General features: G+C 39.7%; 2 protein-coding genes across 3 annotated transcripts in view; one reads left to right on the top strand and one right to left on the bottom strand.

The window, feature by feature from the left end:
* LCP2 (lymphocyte cytosolic protein 2) overlaps positions 1-4,901 on the top strand; it is a 30,696-nt gene extending 25,795 nt beyond the window's left edge. Inside the window, exons 17-21 of the mRNA XM_061456433.1 lie at positions 162-211; positions 1,085-1,188; positions 2,050-2,127; positions 3,340-3,495; positions 4,107-4,901. Coding sequence (XP_061312417.1) covers positions 162-211; positions 1,085-1,188; positions 2,050-2,127; positions 3,340-3,495; positions 4,107-4,229 — 511 coding nt within the window. The 3' untranslated portion in view covers positions 4,230-4,901. The remainder of the gene's footprint in view (positions 1-161; positions 212-1,084; positions 1,189-2,049; positions 2,128-3,339; positions 3,496-4,106) is intronic.
* Positions 4,902-5,953: 1,052 nt separating this feature from the next.
* The window catches only part of CUNH5orf58 (chromosome unknown C5orf58 homolog), a 37,898-nt gene continuing 21,441 nt past the window's right edge, over positions 5,954-22,410 (bottom strand). Inside the window, exons 1-5 of one of the 2 annotated variants that reach the window (XM_061456432.1) lie at positions 9,279-9,408; positions 8,593-8,703; positions 8,059-8,141; positions 7,170-7,263; positions 5,954-6,737 (exon numbers count right to left, since the gene is read on the bottom strand). In XM_061456432.1, the coding sequence (XP_061312416.1) occupies positions 6,631-6,737; positions 7,170-7,263; positions 8,059-8,141; positions 8,593-8,620 (312 nt within the window). In that variant the 5' untranslated portion in view covers positions 8,621-8,703; positions 9,279-9,408 and the 3' untranslated portion in view covers positions 5,954-6,630. Of the gene's footprint in view, positions 6,738-7,169; positions 7,264-8,058; positions 8,142-8,592; positions 8,704-9,278; positions 9,409-22,410 lie in introns of those variants that run through there. The other variant, XM_061456430.1, reaches the window with a different exon arrangement.

The raw sequence follows: 22,410 nt of genomic DNA, 5'->3' as shown, positions 1-22,410 counted from the left end.
CTTACACTTAAAAAAGGAAAGAGAAAGAGGAGAGGGCAGGCTACCCTCATCCTGCATAGGTCTCAAGAGGATCTTATGTTCTGTAAAACAGGCTCCTCGGAGCATAGAAATGTACAGCAGTGTTGTAGTTATACTGACTCCTTTGTTTTCCTTTTAAACAGTGCTAGAAACTGCTCTTCAACTGGCTCACTACCACCACGCTTACATCTAGGTTTGTATCCTGCATTTCTGCCTTTTTTGTACAAAAAATGACTGAAGGTTGAAAGGTGCCTTCAGTGCAGTCAATGTAATGGCTTTTCTCTAAGGATGTTTCTGGTTGGACTGTGAACAGAAAACTATCATCAAGTTCCTGAAAGGCATCTTGTGTAACTTAGCCTGAATCAAAGATGTTTTTTTCCAATGAAGTTAGGGCTTAATGCTTAGCTAAACCACTGTCAAAACCTCATATAAGCATCTTTTTAATATATACTGATACATATAAATACATATTTTATATATACTGAGAGCTGAGCAATATTACCTGCAAGTCACTGTGGTGTACTAATACTCTCAGAAAAGGGAGCAACCCCTTTCCATGTGAAGTATGCTGCATGTTTAGCTTGTAATAACAAGTGATAGATAAAGGAAGCTTAGAAAGTGATTGCTTTGCAAATAATTTTCCACATGTTTAACAGCTGCCGATGTCTTACAGTGACATTTTGTACCTTCTCCATGCTAAGAAGGCAAGGAATGCAAAGAGACACGTTACATCTAACTGTCTCTTAAGAAACCAGAGCTGTTCTCAGCTGAATAACTGTGGTACAGAAGCTCAAAAGCTGTAACCTCTGTTTCAAGTTCACCTGCTCGTAACTGAACTGCAGGAGTTCATTAAAGTCCCCGTGCACCAAGGATGAATTTATGTAAAGCCGGGTCTCATACAGCAGCCTAAATCTAATTTCAAATCAGTTCAAAATGTGTCAGTATCAGAGGGACAGAAATTCTTCATGCCTCACAAAATCCAAATTGTACTCCCTGTATGCACTCCACAGATAGATGAAATTATTTTCCCAATTTTAACATTTTTCCTCTTTTTCTATCTTTGAAGGAAGCTACAGCAGATCCCCTTCAAGAGGCGCAGCTGACATAAGACCTCCTCTGCCAATTCCTAGCAGACAGACTGCTCACCAAACTAACACGGAGGAAGATGAGGTACAAAACATCACAAGTGTTAACCATCACTGCTGAACAGCAAATGTTGTGATTTCAAGAAAGAAGGGTTGTTCAAAGTTGTTTTTCTAGAAAGTAGTCAGTATCAGGATGTCAGAATGTGCTTTCAGTTTCCTGTGCTGACTTTAGTTCCTTAGGTTGTCTTCCCCAAGAAAGACTATAGGAAAAACCCAGTAGAACAAAGTAAGAAAAATACTTGTTTGCTGGATTACTTGTTTTGCACAATTGTTTTCAACTACCATCACCCCTTGGGTTCTCCTTCCACAAAACCTAGGTGTGTAAACAATTCATACCCTTTTAAGTGCATTTTTGTTTCACATTTCTTTAAACATGACAAGTTTAGAGTAAATCACTCCTGGTGATAACACTGCTGGCAACCATACATGGCATGTTTGCAGGAAGGCTGCAGGTTGCCTTAGATGATAGTGAAAAAAGGAAAAATTAAATAATTATTAGAAAAGCCACCACCATGCCCTAGGCAGACAGAAGAGAAAATGTCATTTTGAATCTATCTTGTACTGAAAATATTTAGAAGTTTCTGTTTTCCAGCCTACTTGAAGACACATTTTAACTAGGTCTGTAGCATGTTCAGATTTATCCAAGAAGCCAATCATAGTAAAATCATGTAGTGTCACTCACCATACTGGTATAATCCCTGAAGCTCGCTCCCTCAGACATTCTGCACATGATCCCAAATGTCCCTCACAATCCAATTTCTCTTTACTATTTGTACTATCTCTTTACTATTTCTCTGTACTATTTTACTATACTCATACTGTTTGTATGTTGTTAACATCACAAGCTAATGAATTTCACAGCTTTCTCCCCTCTTATACCCCCCAGGACTCACTACACAATGAATGGTACGTTGCCTATGTTAGCCGGCCAGAAGCAGAAGCAGCTCTTCGGAAGATAAACAAGGTACCCTTTAAATCCTTGGTGCTTCCCACCATCCCCTTTCTAGATGTCCTTGCAGTCATATGGGAAGAGTGAAGGTAAAAAACAGCTTAAGGTTATAGTGCCAATATAACGACTTGGAGTGGGGGATGCTTCTTGAGTATCTTTACACACACAGAAGTTACATGTCTAGTCTAAACCAGACATGAAGGCTGTTGGTTTCCATAGTCCAAGAGAATAAATGATGTGTTTCCACAAAGCAGTTTCACCTCACCTCTCTTAGGAGCAGTGACTTGTACTCTGGAAATAACTCCCTGTCACCAATGAGGAATTTGTTGCTACCCTCAAGTTTTAGATAGCTTGAGTTAGATGAGGTAAATCCTACCCTCTTCTAGGCCACATTTACCAGCAAAATGAAGTAGAGACACAAAGAGATAAAACCCAGGCTTAACTGTGCATGTGGAGATGAACCAAACTGAACCCCATTGCTGTAGGAAATCTGTTTACTCTATGAGGCTTCACAGCACATGCGATGAAGATGACACAAAAAACATTTCCATGACTTGTACCAAGGTCCAGATCACATTCAGTACCTTTAAGAAAGGGTGTTTCAATGGAAGACTTGTTAAAAAAGATCTGAAATGAAGAAAAGCAGAGGGAGGTGGCTGGACAATGTCACTGCCTTTACTAAAATGACACAGACACTATCCTTACTTCAGGCTGTCTGTAAATAGATCACACAGGATCCTTGAGTGGCACTTACTGGAAATGAACTGCTCTTCCGGTTCAAGTGATGTGAGGTTTGGCCTTTGATATTTTACTTCCTCCTTCAATGGAATCTCTTCATCACAGAACAGTGTTCTTCCCTTCTCTAAAACATTTGCATTTGTATCAGACAGGAAAGTTTTAAATAGCAAATTGAAAGATAAAACATTAGAGAAATTGTCTAAACTCTTTAATAGTGCAGCTTCTCTTACCAGGAGGAAAGACATTTCAGAAAGAAAAAACATTGAAAAACATGAGGCCAGGTTGGATGGAGCTTGGAGCAACCCCATCTAGTGGAAAGTGTTCTTTCCCATGGTAGGAAGTCGGAACTGGATGAGCTTTAAGGTCCCTTCCAACACAAACCAGTCTGGGATTCTATGATTCTATGATGAATGCTCTAGCTCAGGTTGTTATGCTGCTCAAACCTAGAAGTGATGGGGTTTTGTCATCCTTCATTTTTTCATCTTTCAGGATGGAACATTCTTGGTAAGAGACAGCTCAAGAAAAACTGCTACTCACCCTTATGTCCTGATGGTGTTGTACAGAGATAAAGTATACAACATCCAGATTCGTTACCAGGAGCAAAACCACTTATATTTGTTAGGAACTGGCTTAAAAGGAAAAGAGGTACTACGTGTTTTTCATACTACTTCCCTTTATCTCAAGGTATCTCCTGTCTCATTCCTATGTGTCAGGCCACTTAACCTGGCAGCTGTTTTACTCCAGTGGAATTCTGCATATTGTCGTAGAGTTATTCCTGATAGAACATATTACTGCTGGAAGTGAAATCAGATTCCCTTCAGGGAATGAAGGGATAGCTTTAGAATGCAGCTATAAGAAATCCATATACCTGGTTGGGAACGTTTGCTTACCACTAGGATACCAGATAAGGGAAGTAAACATCTGAGAGCAAATCCGTATCTGCCAACTTTACTGCTTTGGACCCAGACAGCTGGTTTATTCCATTCAGCATACAGGTTGGGTTTCCTGGCACCAGACAGACTGGGCAGCACATGTACCACAGTTCTGGTTGAGTCATAGCTCTCTGAATTTATCAGTCATCTTTTTGAACTTCCAGGTGCGCTCATCATGGCAAGCATGATCTGATAGTATTTACTAGACCCTATAAGACAGCTAAATATTTAGAGTTAAAAAAAAAACAAAAAACCTTGGTTTTACTAATTATGAATCATTCTGACATTTGTGCCATATCCTTCTCATTGTTTTCCATCCCACAGGATTTTTCTTCTGTAGCAGATATCATAGATTACTTCCAAAGAACGCCTCTCCTTCTGATTGATGGGAAAGACAGAGGGTCAAGAAACCAGTGCATGTTAAAATATGCTGCAGGACATATTTAAATGAGACCTTAAGGAAGATTACATATAATATTGATGCTTCTGAAGTCTGTAAACATCAGGATATTGACTTTTACAGCAAACACAAGTCATGAAGTCATTAAAAATCCTTTTGATTTTAAGCAAAAAGGACAATGTTATTTTTAAATTATGCCTTAAATGCAGCACTCTGAATCTGATTTTCTTACTATATGTTTATTACAGCCCACTAATCATACAGTGCATGAGAAAATTGTACCTTTGTGTGTGTCTTCTTGCAATGACTTCCATGCCTAGTTAGAGCACCCAGAAATAAACACCAATACAAGCCCCTGTTTTCATCGGAGGAAAAGGAAAAAGCTATTTTTCAGATCAGAACAGCAGCAGCAGTTGTGTTATGTAAAGTGACACAGAGTAGACCGAAACCTTGTCAAAGTTGAGGAGTAGACAAAAGACAATAAAGGCCCTATTTTTTCCATCAATCCGCTTCCCAGTAAATCTAACTATGGCCACTTCTGTGAAAACAGTGAGCCTCTGATCGGGATCCTAAGGACACGTGGGTTTTAGAGACACCAAGAATCCCTTAACACTGGATATGCAGCTGCCTGTCAACGTCTGTGTCTGTGTTACTCAGCTATGAAATTGTCTTTGTTCACATTTTTTGAGGAAAATAAAGCATCTGCAGCTTTCATATTCTCTTTGCCATACCACTGGTGATTCACTGATGGCATGTCTTAGCCTGCAAGCTGGAATTATGTACCTCTAGGAGCCTCTAACCTCAGTCAGGAACAAGCATTTTCCCTGAGCACAGACCTCTCTTTAGCTGTGTCTGACTCTAAATTAAGCAACTCCTTTTTCATAGGAACCACATCAACAAGATTCTCAACACATGATTCTTCATGAGCAGAGCACCCCCCATCTCTTAGAAAGCAGGCACACATGCTCAGCCTGAACTCGGTTCCTCTTACACAACTGCTTTCTGGTTTGACTGTATTTTTTCAAGAAAACCAGTAACATCCTCAGTTCTAAACCAGCAGTCACAACTGAGACCACTGAAGCACACCACGCCAAGGGATTTTCCCATTCCTTGTTGAGTGGGATTCATCCAACCCCAGGTTTCTACTAAGCTTTATTTTCTGCCAAGACCTTGGTTTGATAGTTACGTTAGACTTTGTGACACTTCTCCTTTAAGAGTCCTTTGTGGATATATCACTTGAAACATCTGAACCAAAATTCAAGGCAGAAAAACATCTTCTATGTAATCTGAATAGCTTCTCAAGTGAAACAATCAGATTTCATCAACAGTCTTACTTTACATGTTTGGTAAATGTTATCTTCCTTTCTAATACATTTAGCTAGGAACTGGAATTCAAAGTCAGTGAATTTCATTTCCATGCAACGAGTCAAAAAACAAAAGATGAAAAATAAGATTTCAAAAGTGCTTCAGCTGACAAATCCGTTTCTAGCTCAACATCTGTAAAAAACTCACTCCTCATCTGTGAAAGAGGAGTCAGGTCTAATGCGTGTTTTAAAAACCATGCTAAAATTACGAACAACATCCCCCAGATTACCAGTGACTCTGTGAGCCAAACTGTATTTCACTGCACTGCCTTGCAAATCTGACAGCCTCAAACCACCTCCCATAGAACTGTTAGATTTGTTTGAAATCAGCCCTTAGTGAAAGAGAAATGTAATGCAAATCAGCACAAGAAATATAACACTGCTCATTTTTTTCAGCAGAGTGAATCTTGAGTTGATTATTCAGAGAAATATATTTGTATATGAATACAAAACACACCTCAACATTCAAACATGCCCACAAGTAAAGTAAGATTGAATATTTATTACAATGAACTACATGAAAATACTGGCTACTCAGATTTTGGGCTGAGATTTCAGAATATTCAGACCTCTAAACCAGTAAGTCACTGCAGGCTTTCCAGAATGAAAGTACTTTTGGTTTACCAGAAGTAGTCTGCTCTTTGCCCCCTTCCTCAGCAGCACTTTCAGAATGAGGAAGGAAGATCAAATGACAACTTGCAGTTTCCCCTCTACGGACTGTTCCTTATCCCGTTTTCCAGAGCACAACTGAGAAAAGAGAGCAATGACTTGACTTGAAGTGACTGAAAATCTTTTGTTACTGTTCCAGTACATCTTTGTTTCAAAGGCAACAACTACATATGAAAACCTTCAGGCCCAGATCCCCGACCTCTCTAGTTAATTCTATCCATTTTCCCAGCCCTAGTGGACTAAATTTGGGTTGAAAAAAAACCCATCTCAAGATCAATAACCTACTTATGGCATTTTTCCACTCCACATTTTCAGTTTAAAATAAGAATAGCCTAACTGCAGGAAAGCATGCTATAATTTTACAGTTCAAACTGAAGCAGTATTAATAGAAGATGCTGCATGAAAATGGATGTTATTAATCTGTCAAGCTCCACTGTTTTTCTTCAGCTTCTCTTAAATCTTTGGCCTTCACAGGATGGTTAAAGTTCAGGATAAGGTCACAAAGCAGTAACTGGCTTTCCACTGGAAGACAAAGGGGCAGCATATCACTATCACGTTTATTGAATGGTAGATGCTAACAGAATGGCAGTTTATATACTGGACTTTCTGAAGTGTTCATCTATCAACGCTTTAAAACATGCAAAGGGTTGCCTCGTTTTCTTTGCCTCAGGATGGTGAAATAAAGTTTGGTGTTAGCATACTGCTAATATTTCTACCAGAAAAGGATTATTGTTCCCACAAAGGAATGACTTTGACTGGATACCAGGTTTTTGCCATGGTTAGCCAATATCATTCCACTTCTAGGCAACTACTGTTTCATTAATTTTTCTAACAAGACGAGCAACTGCTTTCTTTCATTAGAATACAAACCAGCTGCATGACGCAGAAACCCAAGCCATTCACAGCTGCACACTCTGTAACCTGTGTTTAAGTGGACAAGGAACTCAGAATTACCAGTCATTTTTTTCAGCTCACTGGACATCTCGTCAATGTTTTTAATTGCAGCTTCAAGGGTGAACTGTTGACAAGCAGCAGCGGTTTTGAACACCTGTATGAAATAGAAACAAAACATAACGGGCAGTGCACATATGCTTCACAAACTCAGTAATCCAGCTAATCACAAGCTATGCGAAATGTTTTCTTTCATTTTCTAAAATAGTAATTTTAAGTAAAACTTCCCACCTCTAATACTTACCCGCTTAGATAAGGCAAAAATAGCTAAACTACTGAAGGCAAGGACTAAACACTCAGGCTTTATTTTTGTTTGCAATGAAATTAATCACAGCTAAAATTTCCTCTCCTCACCCGGAGTTTGTCGTGTTTGTTTTCGACTGTACTTTTCCCCTAGAATCTAAATGACAGTGAATCGTCAGGTAATATTCAGTCAACCACAAGATGGCGCTATCGTGACAGTAACATGAGCAAAATAAATTAAATCACTGTTAACACTGAATACTAATGATATGCTAATTCATGCCATATATCTCTGTGTCTGTATAGGCAATTATTTTATAATCAACATCTTCTTGCTTATTTTGGAGGTCATATTCCCTCCCTTTAACGCTTAATTTAAAAAAGCAAAATCTAGAGACAAGACTACAAGCTGTTTGACATTAAGTACTATTTGAATTTGTAAATTTATGCTACCCTCCTTTGTAGGATTATTTTTTCTTCTTAGGAAAACCATTAAAGAAAATTGCACATACTATATTTCCTCACCTACTTATAAGCTCTCTATTTGCCATTCAGAAATGCTGAAAATAAAACATAGAAAACCTCTGGGTGGTTCATTAATAATGCACAGAACACCTCGGCATGCTGAGAACCAAGAAACCAAACATACATTTAACATCGATTCATTGTCCAAGTCTCTCTTCCCTTCAGACAGTGGCTTTGCATTGAGGTCAGCAGTCAGGGCCAAAGATCCTAGAAGGAACAACAAATCATGACAGAGTAATATATATAGTATAGGTAGAGCTCATATCAAATATATAATAACATTTAATAAATATAACGATTAGACCTTAACATCATTAGTGTCATTTGAAAGTAGAGTTTAATGGGTTGATTAGTTCCTCTTGAGAAATACTAAATTCTTGGGATATATTTATTTTACTTTCTTTCAGAAACAGCATCTCAGAAATCTTTTAGGAGTTAAATATGGAATTATTAATAGTAAATAAGCATATTTATAATACTGATGAAGAATTCCTTACGCAAAACTCTATATTTTTTAGTCAAAAAATTAAAAAAATGTCTGTAAAGACCATTGCAATTGGTTTCTTCTCTCAATTTATGGAAGGAGACTCTAAAGCCCACACAAAATAAGTCAAGTGTTAGATGTCTGCTGGTCAATAGCAGAGCTGAGATTTACTACCAGATCCCTGGGCTCTTTCTTCCCCCATTCTCTTCACTCTTCAATCCCTGCACAACAGGACACCCTCAGGCAAGCTTAACTGTAGAACATCACTGGGAAACTGTTTCAGCACTGAAAAGAGAAGGAAAAAACCAAGGGGTTATTTCACCCTGGTACTGTGTTTGTTCAGAAAGGGTGCAATGAAATGAACAGAGCCTGTTCTTAGCAGACAAAACAGGGTGCCCTTTTTTTTACTACCATCCACAAATGGCCTGCAGTGAGAGAAACCTCTCTGTGGGGCTCGCGATGGGATCACAGGGTGAAGCCCTTCCCAGGAGGGTACTAGCTCTGATTGCCACAGGAGCCATCATGAAGCCATAAGGGAGCCCCACAAGGCTTGAAGTCTTCCTGTTACCAGAGGCTGTCCTGACCCAGCAGCACTGCAGAAGGGGTGCCTCACAGGGAGAGGCTGAGGACTGAAGTAGAGCGATGACAGATAGCCACCTCACAGATTGTCAGGCCACGGTGACAGCACTCCCCTGTTCTTGGGCGTGTTTCATGGGCAGGTACACTTAACCAGAGTCAGAACCATCGGCACCAACTCTACCACCGCATGCAGGAGCGTGAGGCCTCAGAGCCCCCAGGGATAGCCTGCAGAGATGGCCCAGCCCAGTTACTAGCAGCAAACCTCACACAACACCAGACACCTCAGAGTGACTTTACTCCTCTTCCTCCTCTGGTAACATGGAGACAAGCAGGGCTGTCCCTGCAGAAACCACAGCTTGCCTGATGTCAGAGCTCCTGGTGGGGTCTGTGGGCAGGCGGCAGCAGCGCAGCTCTTTCCAACAGAGTAAAGAAGCCTGCTGCTACCACAACCTGGCTGCACCACAGCTTCCTCCTGGCTGGCAGCAGGATGGGTTGGTCACTCCAGTTCAGCCCAGTGACGCATCAGGGGTGCCCTGGCCTGGGGCTGGCAGCAGCCTGGGAAGGAGGATGGGCATGTCCCTGTGCAGGAAGAAAACACAATGCACCCCTTTTCCAGCACATGAAATGTCAGCAGGTTGCAAGAGCCCTGTAGTTGTGATTTTAGGAGTGGGAGGAAAAAGGTAACCGCAAATGCTGTGAGAGCTGAAGAAGAAATGGAGAAGAGAGGACTGAGCTGTCAACAGGGGGTAGCAAATGGTTATTTTCCCCTTGTCCTTTGAGGCCCTCCCTGCTCTTATTGAATGTTGCCGCAACTGATTTCCAAGCAGTCAGTTCCTTCTTGTCATCAATTCAAATTCAGAAAGAATACAAGTAATTTATAATAAGTAAAGATCAAATAAAGAACCTAAATTCAAGGAAGACAAGAAAGGCACACAGCTGTGAGGATTTATCGATTTCAACTGCCACAATAAACACTGCCCTTAGATGCACATATCTGACTTGAGTCAAAACCAACAAAACCTGCTAAATAACGAGCTGGTGTTGGGAAATGGCCATTTCTTTCCCAGTGTGCCCTGTAGAACTTAAAGCCAGGGACACAGAGCAAGGGAAGGGAACAACCCTTAGCACTTTTCCTGCTGCTCAGCATTCATCTGTATTTTGAACTTGCCATTTGGCATGGGTGGAGAAGGGCTACCAGTACCTCAGAGGACCACGGAAGTACTTGGATGTGCAGTGGAGGACAACAGATGGAGAAGTCAGCTGCCTCCCATTTACTTATTCCTTTCTCCATTGTTTGTTTACAGGGGTGTGCTTTCAAAAAGCTTCCTTAAAATGAAGCATTTTGTGACTGTGAGTGAAGCTAAACTGCACCTCAGAATAGCTTTTTCTGTTAGATTAAACTGTGATTCAAAGAGAAAGTACGACAGGCTGCTTAGATTGTGGGGCTTTCTGAAGGTGAGAAATGCAGGGCAGGAAACACTTGACACAGGCACTAATTCCTGTAGTACATCTAGTCTTTCAGTTTATCAGGTCTTGCAAGGACCCTAGTGCAAATAAGGTAGCTTTGCCCTTTCTGTGTGCCTCTAGGGAGAAGTCCCCCAGGGTTTGCAAGAATCTGGTGGTTTTGCTGGCAGAGTGCCAGAGTATAGAGTGTGTACAAAGCAAAGGTAAACCAAGGTGGGCTTATATATCTCCTATATCAGAAAGAGTATATAAAATATATGTATATAAAAAAGTAAAACAGTAGCCTAGCAACTACTGGAAAACCTTTGTGACAGTCTAAGCAGAAGTTAATTTCCTCACCAACCTGTAAAGGAGAATGCTTTATTGGCTGTCAGGAATGGGGCTAGTGGAGGGAGCTACAGTGAAGACCAACAGGCACCTGCTTTACTGGAGCACTGCTGGGAAAAACAGGTTTAGTATCCTGGGGTGGTGTTAGGGAAGGGGAAAAAGTCTGCTATCCCCAGGTGAAGGGAACTATTGAGTAAGGGGCAGTTCCTCAGGATATGGAAGGCACTTCCACCTCTGTTCAAATCTTTTCTTTAAGTTTACTTTCCACATTTGTTTTTTCCCCACATCCTATAAATAATCTTTCACATTGTACTTAAATTCATTTGTGAACTACCTGTGGAAGGAAAAATAGAATATCAAAATCACAAGAAAAACTATATTTAATGTATCTGCAATGAACTGAGTTGCCAGACGAATCCGCAAATCAAGTAGAGCAGGTCATAAAGGCAAGGCCTGTCTAAAAATACTCTTCAATAATCTGAGGTATTAACCAGCAAGATGACCAACAGCGTAGGAAGTTGATTGTACAAGGCATTTTCCTTTAAGAAGAAAAAAAGAGAGTAAGAGAGATCTAGTTTCTACAATCAAAATTACTTGGAACTAAAATACTTCCTGGATTTCTTGAGAAGTTAATATTTCAAACCAAAACCCTGAAATTAATAATCTAAATTACTACGTTTCTCTTCTGTGTGAGGTGTGTAAGTGCTGCTAACAATTTCCTACCAGCATTATCAGTTTAGGAGCTGCAGTTTCAGCTCTGCCTGAGAGAAACCTACAGGTTTCTGTGCAAAGATACATGCAGGTGAAGTGGATTTAACTCTTTTTCCTCAGGGCCTGACCTAGCTGAGCTGTGCTAACACGAGGAACAACCAGCTCCCTCAATACTTCCTGAGAACACGCTCAGTTATGGAAGGTGAAGCTGCTCAGCCGCCTTTGTGAATCCCAGATAAAGACAGAATTACTACCAAACCAGCTCTCTAAGGAAGAGAAACGATCAGGAGCACTACAGATATATTTCAGCTCATGAATTTAGGATCATGATGTGAATCAGCCAGCACTGCAGGTAACTGAATCAATGCAGATCCCTTTACAAACTGCCTTCCACACCTCTGTAGTAAAATTACTTTGAATGCAACTTCAGGCAAAAAAAAAAACCAATTTAATCCACAACTGTTTGAAAGAGACTGATCTCATGTTGTAGCTCACGGTTACAACAATATTTCAAAGCAATTGTTCTAATGGGAAGTAGAGAAAATCTATTCACTTTAAAGACAATAGTTTAGTGAATGGCTTGTTTTTTAGAATCTGTCAAGGAAATGCTATCTACAAGCACTGTAATACATAGGAGGTGAGATATAAGGAAATTTTTCTGAAAATATAACTACTTCCTGTTTGAAAACGTTAGCTTTCATAGCAATTCCTAGTGGGTCTAATAGGACAGTTTGAAGTTTCAGTGCATTTTACTGAACTTTCACCCAAAAAGCTCTAACAAAAGAAGAACTGCTTTTTTACCACTGCCTAAGTGTGAAAAATGCCAATCCAGATTACAAGGGAAGTCAAATAGAAACCAAACCAACTCACATACAAAATCACCAAACCTCAAAATATGACAGTTATTTCTGATGAAACAATGTCTGTCATGAGCTTTAGAGCACAAGCATGATGAAAACTGGTAAATGCTGAAGGCCCAAAAAAAGTCTGACCAGATCACAGTACAAAACAGTAAAGCACAAGCCAGACTTTGCCTTGAAAAGCTGAGGCAAGCAGTGACAGGTAGGAAAGACTGCTAAGTGAACTGACTGGCCTTAATACCTGCTTGTGAACGAGGAGGGGTAAACACCAAGCTAAAACACATACTTGGGATGTAGAATATTGGGTTGTGAAACTCCTTTGCTTAGAGAGTTTTCAGCCAGAAAACTTCAGAAAGTTATCTAACCCATTAAACACTTTCCTAAGAATACGTTAATAAACCTGATTAAGAAAAACGTTAAAACTGGAAGCGTTCCACCTACAGACCGAAACCCACCCACAGCAGCCACCTACCAAAGTCCATTTTTTTCCTAAGAAACTGATTGCATTAACTGCATACATGTAACAAAATCAGACAACTGTTCAGACCATGCAAAGCCCAACACTCCACCTAGCGCTTGTCCACATCGGTTTGCTGCTTGCTGTTTGCGTATTATCAGACTTAGAAGCATGTATCATTGCATTCTATTTTAGATACTAATTTAAGGAGACCCTGAACAACACGGATTATAGAAAGCAACACATGAGGATGCCTGCCTAAGCATTTACCATAATGCCTTCCCTTCAGTGAGCAAAGAGCTAAGAAAACGCACAGTGGCACCACTGTACAGAGCTCTGTTTCCTTCTGCTGCTTGACCAGGATGTATTTTTCTGGCCAGTGCTATGTTTTTCAAGCTCACAGCACATCATTTAACATCTCAGATGTTCACGTCTTCTGTTTCTTTGCGTGGACATTTTCAATTCTAACATTAAACCTACAAGGTGCTTCCCACTGCTCTGAAATATATTCCTGAAAACTATTTTCTAATAACAACAGACAGCATAAGTTTATACTCTGGAAGGTCTCCACTTAGTGATATGGAAAGGTCTTTTACACGGTAATAGGTTTTAAACAATAGATTTTAAGTAGTTCTTAAATGTAGTATTTAAGTTAATTACATGGGATGCTAAAGATATGAATATTCAATGACTGAAGAGAAGTGCATGTATACTGCCAACACAGATGGAATCATCTGTGGGAACTACTTAGTTGATATGAATACCTTTTGTGTAAAAATAAAGGCATATTTCTGGCAGATCCTTCATAAAAACATTTCTGCTTTTCAGTTTTTTAGTAAAGAATTGTGATTAGGTGGTGAGATTTTAAGAGATAAACAGTAAATATCCACTAGTTTCTGATGGGATAGTTTGGGCAATTAGAAGGTATGATTAATGAACCTTTAGGAGATGCAAAAGTATTTTGGCTTTCTTCATGGTTCTTATATCATGGAAAGGGAGAACCACTCATGAAAACAGAAGGCCTGCTTGACATGAAGTCTGAACCAGTGGAATTTGGAAGCACAACTCACCTGGTGGTTTTTTTTTTAAGTGAACTCAGATACAGCCAGGAGCTGGGTGAAAGACTTTCAAGAAGCATTCAAGAATTCTTCCCATATTTTGAATTTTGCAATAAAAATGATTTCTGATGTTTTTATATATTTTCCCCATTCATAATAAAAGCACTGACATGACACAGGACTTCACTGCAGCTGGAAACCTTTAATGTTAGCAAGCAGCTGTCCAGAGCTATACAAGTGTAGCTGCTTCTAGTTCTCACATACGCTCACATATACTTCTGTCCACATTTCACATACCAAATGCCATTCAGCAAGATTTTCCTCATCCACAAGGAGAAAGTAAATTTATAAAGCAAGGAATTGTGAAAGTGTCTTCAGATCCTAAGAAACCACTGATTCCAGATTGCCTCTGGGAAAACACTGAGCCCTTTTGATTGAGATGGCACTGCTTAACAGCTCTGTTTTTACAGCTTTTTTTTATCTGCTGCTTAATAGCTCAGTTTTTACAGATTTTTATCTGCTGTTTTACCTTCCTAGATTTTCACAGCAGTAACAGCATACTGCCTGAAATACTGCAGAGAGAAATAAGGGAGTATGCTAATATCAGTAAGTCAGGTTTACCATTTGCTACACTGCAAATTATCCCATCTTCACTTAAATTCATTTAATACTATAAGCTATAATGGTTAGAGACACAATGTAGACATTACAGCTTCTATTAGCTGTTTCTAGTGTAATTATCTACATTATTTTTCATTTGCCAACTTGCATACATTACTACATGAAATACCCTATAAGCTTTAGAGGTATAGAAATGAGAACAAAAAGATACCAATGTGCTCAGGGAAATTCTGTTATTGTTTTGAAATTACAGGCTTGATTACTTTTGTTGCTTTATCAGAGACTTCATTTTTATTAACTCATTTAAATAATTAGTAGGAGGCACAACAAAAGATCCTGAAACAACTGGAACTAGATGATCCTTAAGGATCCTTCTGACCCAAGCCATTCCATGACTCTATGACTTATCCCATCTCAGCTGTTGGACTAGGGCATTTCCCTGTAGCTAAGGCTGTTCATAAGTTGGCTGTCTAGAATAAGAAAAAAAAAACCACAAAACGCTCTATTTTTCCAGTGATGTTTGTGCTGTATAACTACAACTGCTTCACAAAATCCACTTAATGCACTCTCAGGAAGTATTGCAACCTCTGAAAATGGGAATGGTAGAGCTAGAGAGCAACAATAGAGAAGCCACTAGAGGCCCTCCTTCCCACGACTAGAATGCATTAGGCAAAAGTAAACTGCAAGCAGCAATCTTCATGGCTGAAAAGATTGGGAATTTAGTCCAAATGTGGAAATGACAAGTTTGTAATAGATGTTAGATAATTAATGCCACTGCTGTAATAGCATATTGTATTAGCTGCCCACTCGGTGATATTGTAATCACAGGGGAAGGGATGTAGGAAGAGGAAGGAAGACTCACCAAAGCTCCTCACACAAGGCTCCCTCTGTACTGTCGCAGTGATTATCCCTCACCGTGCCATCTTCAGCAGGAAATTCAGGCTTATTCAAGTAACACAAAAAGGAAACCTTTTCCTTTCTGTTGACTAGTGTGGCATTTGAGAGACGCTTACTGAAGCTAGCTTCCCACGAGCAACTCTTCCAGGTCTCATATCACACACAAATGTGCTTTGCTGTGCTCTATGTGTGTTTACAGTGTGAAACTCCCACAAAATCAGTTCATCCAGGTTGTTTTCTTTATTGAACTCAGGAAACAGAATCCAGTTTAGAGGACTGCTAACTTACAAACACTAAGCTGGTAGTCTTTGACTCTGGCTTTTGCCTTTTTCTTGTGGAAAATCTCTTCTCTACATCTCATGGCTGTGTTTGTGTTTGATCAAAAATCATCATGCGCTTACTGGGATGAGCTGCCATATTGAACATGCAGACATAGACAAAATTGCCTTATCTTCTGAAACAAGTAAACTGAAATACTGGCATTTCATTCAGATTCTTTTATCAGAAGAGAGAATGCCTGAAATCAGTTACTTCAGCTGGAGTTTAACAGTCTTTCAAATATGAACATAACTGCTCTGAAATAGCTATGTCACAAGTTAACAAGTTATTAGCTGTGATCATTTTGTGGCAACTACTTGGCACCAAAGACCAAGACCTCATCTTCCCACATTTGCATGTCCTGGCTTGGATTTCTAGCAGAATGACAATGGCCACATTGTGTTAAATGCGTTAGGTCAGGTTCAAATGCGAGTGTTAGCTTGAAAACAAATATACAAAACAGAGCACAAAACACAACTTGTTAACATAAATGAAAGTCAATATTTATGTTAAAAATACTTTTGGTGAGAGAAAGAGGAACTGGATATGGGACAAGTTGAGAAGTAAATGTAACATACCTGTAAAATTCAGCAGGTACAGCTCTCAACAGTTTTCTGACCCGATATCTGAAAGCATGTGAGCTGAATCCCATGCCATGGGGGCCGTACTGGGGGGGTACATCATTTAGCAGAGCAGAGAGAGTGGAAAAGAAATAACCACAATGGCTTCTGTCTCTCTCCTGCATTTAGCATCTGGGATCATCAAGCAAGAGAGAGACTGTGCTGCTGCTTGATTAATGTTACTGAGCTGCAGATGCCAACTGAATGAACTTCACACATAATGTACAAGGCCTGGCAGGTCTAGATGAGAGCAAAGATGGAAAACTTTGTTTTGTCTGCTGGAGGGATCAGGAACAATGAAGTATGCCATATTATTGTTTAGTTTTATAAGGATATCAACATGAAAAACAGTTGAAATAAGACACAAAAGATATCTTTAGAAGTCTAATCAAGCTTCAACTCCCTGCAAAGGATAAATGGACTCATTAACATCTCAGAAGTTTGTCTTGCTCACAGGCCAATTAACTTATGATAATACCATCCTCCTGGTATTTCAGACTCCACTGATAATCTTAATAGGCAGATAGCGTTTAACAAATGCTTCTACATGTCAAAGTTAAGGTTTCTCTTAAGGTTCCTACACAAATTAAAATGTAAAGTGAACAACTGCCAGTGCAAAAGGATCTGGGGGTGCTGACTGACAGCAGCTGAACATGAGCCAGCATGTGCCCAGGTGGCCAAGAAGACAACAGCATCCTGGCCTTTATCAGCACTAGCGTTGTCAGGAGGGCCAGGGCAGTGATCAAACCCTTGCACTGGGCACTGGTGAAACCACACCTCGAATCCTGTGTTCAGCTCTGGGTCCCTCCCTACAAGAGAGACTGGAGCAGGGCCAGAGAAGGGCAACAGAGCTGGTGCAGGGCCTGCAGCCCCAGTGTGATGGGGAATGGCTGAGGGACCTGGGGGGTTTAGTCTGGAGAAGAGAAAGCTCGGGGGGACCTTATCGCTCCCTACAACTGCCTGACAGGAGGTTGTAGTGAGGCGGGGTCTGTTTCTTCTCCCAAGTAACAAGCAGAAAGAACAAGAGGAAACAGTCTCAAGTTGTGCTCCAGGAACCAGTCTGAGTTGATAATTTCTCCTGTAAATTCTAAATGGTGAAGACTCTTACCACATTACTGGATTTCTTTGGAACCACAAAGAGATTATTTTATGACAAATCAGGCACAGTTAAAAGCAGCAAAATGTCTATAATTTACACACAGTACCCATTTCTGTGCTTTCTGATGTATTAGCACTGACATTTAACCACAGCAATATTTCACAATCCTTTTTTTATTATACTAATTTCTCAAGAAGTGTGGAAGCTAGATAGATCATAAAAGGATCCGTGTTAATTTGGTTACCCAATTGATGGACACTACAGACACACACAAAGAAATGGTTGTTGCTTCCAGTTTCCACCAGTATTACAGGTGCAGGCTTTAGTTCTAAATAAAGGAAGTCAGTCTTAACATCTTCAAATTATTTGAACAGGAAATACCACCATATATAAATTTAACAAAATGGAATGTGAAATAAGGCTGTCAAGAGTTATTAACAGGTGACAATATACTTGTCCTATGAATCCAGGCATCCTTTCAGAGCCTTTCTGTGCCCATGATGGACCTGTGTATCATTTCAGAAGGGTAAGAAATAGATTCCAATCACCAAGAGGTATAAGTTGCGGCATGTTAGCCATACCAACTGCCTCGCTGCTTTCTGTAATTATGGCAGCTGTGTGGTCAATCCAGAAGACCCACAAACAGTATTTCCAGCTGGTGTCACTATACAGCTGACACTGTTAAAAGGACCAATAACAGCTCTTTCTGGGTTTTAATAAATCCAGAACTAATTCATACCTATACACAGTACCTTCCACCCTCCTCACAGATACACTAAAATCCACAAGGCCTGGAACCTCGGCAGAACTGCCTATTATATGAATGCTTGCAATCAAAATATCCTACTCTAGACCAAACAAAGTCCATTTCCTGAACCTTCATAAAGTTATGCTGTAAGGCTTTCTCCCCTGACATCCCAGTTTTACCTTCTGGAAGGGTCATATAATATTTATGTAAACAGGTGCTCTGTTTGCTATCTGTATATTACATTCAGACAACACTTGCTTCCTGAAATTAGCTTACTCAGTTTACAACCATCAACAGTAAGAGCAACATCTTCCAGCTAAGTGCTTGAATAGGGGTAGTCATCCAGGCTTGCAGGGAGCATGCCACATATAGTGGGAGTGCCACTGGAGTTGTGTACCCTAAAACATTTGCAGACCCATGCACTCTCCTATGATGGCAAAGACCTAAATTGCAAAGCTCCCCCCTTTTCTGCTCAGCTCTCCCTGAAGATGTAGAAAGGTCCTTGCAGCAGAGAACTACAGGTTCAACCAGAAACATGTCTAAAAACCATGGAATTAGGCTTTTTATGCACCGAGAAAATAAAAATGGCCATCTGGAAGTGGATCTTTGCAAGCCAATTTGACAGTAGGTTATTTTTGTTCCTTTTTTCCCCAAGCACTTGAGGAAGTTAATATAAAATAATTTAACTTTTGAGAGTTCATAGATGTTCACACATAACATTACTTGACAGGTATTACACCAGGTTCCTAATCCACTCACATTACTCCTCTGCACAGTCCACAGAAGGGATGACAATAAAGCAAGATTAATTTTTATGCCTAATATTGCTTAATGTCTCTTTTGGCACCTCTGGGACACATAAATCACTATGAATTTCTGTATAAAGATAAATGAGGTATACTGAAATTAAGTAAACCAGAAATTATAAGAATATTCTGACATGAATTGCTGATTTATGCATAATACTGCAGGGGTTTTGTTGCTGATCATTAGAAGTGCAAACTCTAAATAAATAAGTAACTATGAAATTAAAATCTTCTTTACCTGTTTAAATATTTACTTTTCTGCAAACTTATCTCCATATTTTATTCACATAACCCCTCCTGTAATTTTCATCCTAATTAGTATTGCACAAAGATATTTTCTTGTGAATTTAAACTCTTGCAATGGAGATTACATACAAAAAAGGCCAACTATAGAATAAATTGTTCACTGCTGCTCAGGCTCCTGTTCACGGTTGTAGTGAATCTGCAGGTTTTGTTATAGAACTGAGGAGGTGACTGTGCCTCGGGTCAGATTTTCTAGTTCCCTGACAATACCATCATGCCTTTTTAGGCATTTTACCAGTTTTGTGCCCAGGCTCATCCTAGGTTTCCCAAGCAATTCTTCCTCAAGTGTATTCTGCAATGTTCTCCATTCTGCATGCTCTGCATCCTGCATGTGCAAAGGTTTCCCAGAATACACTTTGAGGGTATCTCTGTGCTACTTTTGGCCACAGCCAGCTACTGGTAAGCAGGCTACGTATGATGGGACACATATATAGCAGTACCTAAACCAAAAGCACATTTACTAATAGCAGGTTTGTTTTAGAACATCAGAATAGAATGAAAATCATTACAGCAAGTTACAAATGCTGTAAAAGGATTAGCCACCCCTCTTCTCAGGTAAGCAGAGCAGCTGATCAAGAACTGTTCTATCCTCCTACTTATTCTGTTAAAAAGCACAGACTCAAATACAAAATGTTCATAAAAGTGAATCAACACCTATGAAGCTGAATTTCAAAAGGCGTCCTCAATGCTATCTTTAAAGTATCACAGGTAAATAAAGGTTTTCACTTCTTTTTTTGATCATGATTTGTCAAATCATTATATTTTTTTTTTTGGTTAAGGTTTTGAATTATGCCCCAATTAGACCAGATTTTTTCTTCACAAACTTGAGAAATCAAGGTTGTGACATTCATTTCCTTCATGCACTGTGACAGTTCTTTGCTGTCAATGACATTCATTTCCCACCCAGCAACTTTCCTCTCTTCAGGAAGCAAGACTACAGATTCCAGGGGTGTGTTTGCATTTTCATTTTCTAAACAGAACCCCATAAAGACTACAGATAGTGAATGAATATGACTGAATGGAAATCTTGCTCTGTTAACTTCTGTCCATTTCTGGGTCTCAGGAAGAAGAGAGAGAGAACACAGAGCAGGAGCAGGAGATGTAACAGCCAAGCAAATACCACACAGCAGTGAGGTTAACATTGTCTTTAGCCACATGAACTAATGCCTTTAAGAATGACCGAAGCCCAGCTGTACTGTTAACAAATCTATCTTGTTCTGGCACATGTGAAAGGCCAGAAAAGCCAGTGGTTGAATTAGGAAATGGTCCAATAAGCCACAAAATCTTTTGACTTGGAAAGTTACGGGAACTAGTTGAAATCTCAAAGAGGAGCCCTGGAAAAAGCAGCACCCAGACTACGGTCTGGGCTTTGCCTGTAAGAGCAGAGATCCCTGGGGAGCTGTCTCAGAATCCAGGGTCTGCTGAAGAGTGGAAGAACTGAAACTAAATCTGTGAAAGCACAAAAATGATATACAAAAAGAAGTACAAGATTTTTGTTTTTACCTTTGTGCTAGCGAAGGTTTGAATACAGCAAAAAGTTTGGCTTTTAGGGGCTTAAGCACTGTGTCATTGCAGTAGCTGAACAGTTATAATCTGCCTTATGTCTCTAAAATCAAAAAGAAAGTAGGAAGAATAAGTATTATGGCATAAAATGCCTCTGCTTAGATAATTACCTTAGTCTGGTAACGATCCCTCAGTAATTTACACAGTAATTTTTATGCCTTATCATATGATCCTGAGTTGTGCTCTTGGCTACCTTGGCACAGCTGTTACCAGCAGCTGGTCACTAAGCTTTAGATTCATTTCAGTGTCACTGTGCTCATCCTGTTTTTATCTTCTGTCACTAGCCACATGCTCTCCTGGCTCCGCCTTATTATTTAAAGGAAGCAATATGACTCCCCTGAAAGACATGACAGCAGTCCTTTTCTGGAGAAAAATGATGACATTTTACTGCCCAAGCTTTTTATAGCATCAGATTACATTGCTTCAGAGACTGCTTTTTATAGCTGTTTCCTTTAACAGAACTTTCAATGTAAATGTTTAAGAAAAGTACAAGAACAGTAAAGAGAGGAAATCTGAAGGGCAAAATCCCACAATGACTTATTTTGATCACCATATCTCACCAGAGCATGGTGCACATATAACAAATCGTAGCCCCTCTTGTAAATCAGCCTTCAGTGAGGCAAAAAGGCATCAGTTCTCCAATACTAATGTTTTATTACTTATTGGTTGGTTTTATTCTCAAGAAGTCAATTTTTTAACTGGTATACATTTGGTTTGGATAACTGTACCGGTAGAAAAAAAAAGACAAAAAACTGCCCTAAAAATACAGGTATATAGTCATTCCAAAATAAGGACAACTTACTTTGCAAAGATGATTCATGTAATGTTGTTTTATTGCCTCTTACTTGAAAGTTCCTGTAACACAAAGGCCTATCAGCAGGTGAATGTTACCATATAATCAGCATGGTAGCATGGCCTAGGCCACTTCCTGAAAAAGCTTCAAGAAGCAACTTTCATTCTCTTGTTCATTAAAATTTTGATCACATTAGCAAGGATTTGTTGGTAACTGCTGATATGCAATAAGATATATGTCTGTTAGGGCTTTTAAATGCTTTGGATGTAGAGTCCATTGTGCCTAATCAGACTGGCATTGCCCACTGTTGGAAAGTGTTGTATGATTTACTACTTTGCCCACGCACTCTCATCTGATTAAATCCCTCTTTCCATGCTGCTGAATTGGTAGCAATGAAGCATCTTTAACATTCTGTATAGTACACAGCTCTAGAGCCCTTGGAATATATTAAGTTCAAATCTTGGTTTAAAAAGGTCTGTAAATTTGATTTTACTTGGCTGCAAACCGGCAGCCTGAAAATGAGCAAATAAAATATTACAGCTGATGTGGAAGAAAATTAAACTTCCACTTACCAATGTACTTCAGTCTAAGGTGAAGCTTGATTGTGAAGTAAGAGCATGAGTCAATGATGCATTCGTACCTTATCTGCAGAGAGCTCGTGAGCCTAGGAAGTCCGCCACTAGTAACCTAGTGACTATGCGATACAGTAGTTGAGCAAGTGACATACAGTCACTTCAAATAAAGCTTTCTACACCTGTAGGGCGACTG

The sequence above is a fragment of the Pezoporus flaviventris genome, unplaced genomic scaffold (assembly GCF_033815535.1).
Source record: "Pezoporus flaviventris isolate CSIRO_AGI_PZ_B2104156 unplaced genomic scaffold, CSIRO_AGI_Pfla_v1 ptg000023l, whole genome shotgun sequence".
NCBI classification, from domain to species: Eukaryota; Metazoa; Chordata; class Aves; order Psittaciformes; family Psittacidae; genus Pezoporus; species Pezoporus flaviventris.
Note: the sequence above shows the minus strand (reverse complement) of the source record. Positions and strands in the feature narration are given on the sequence as shown.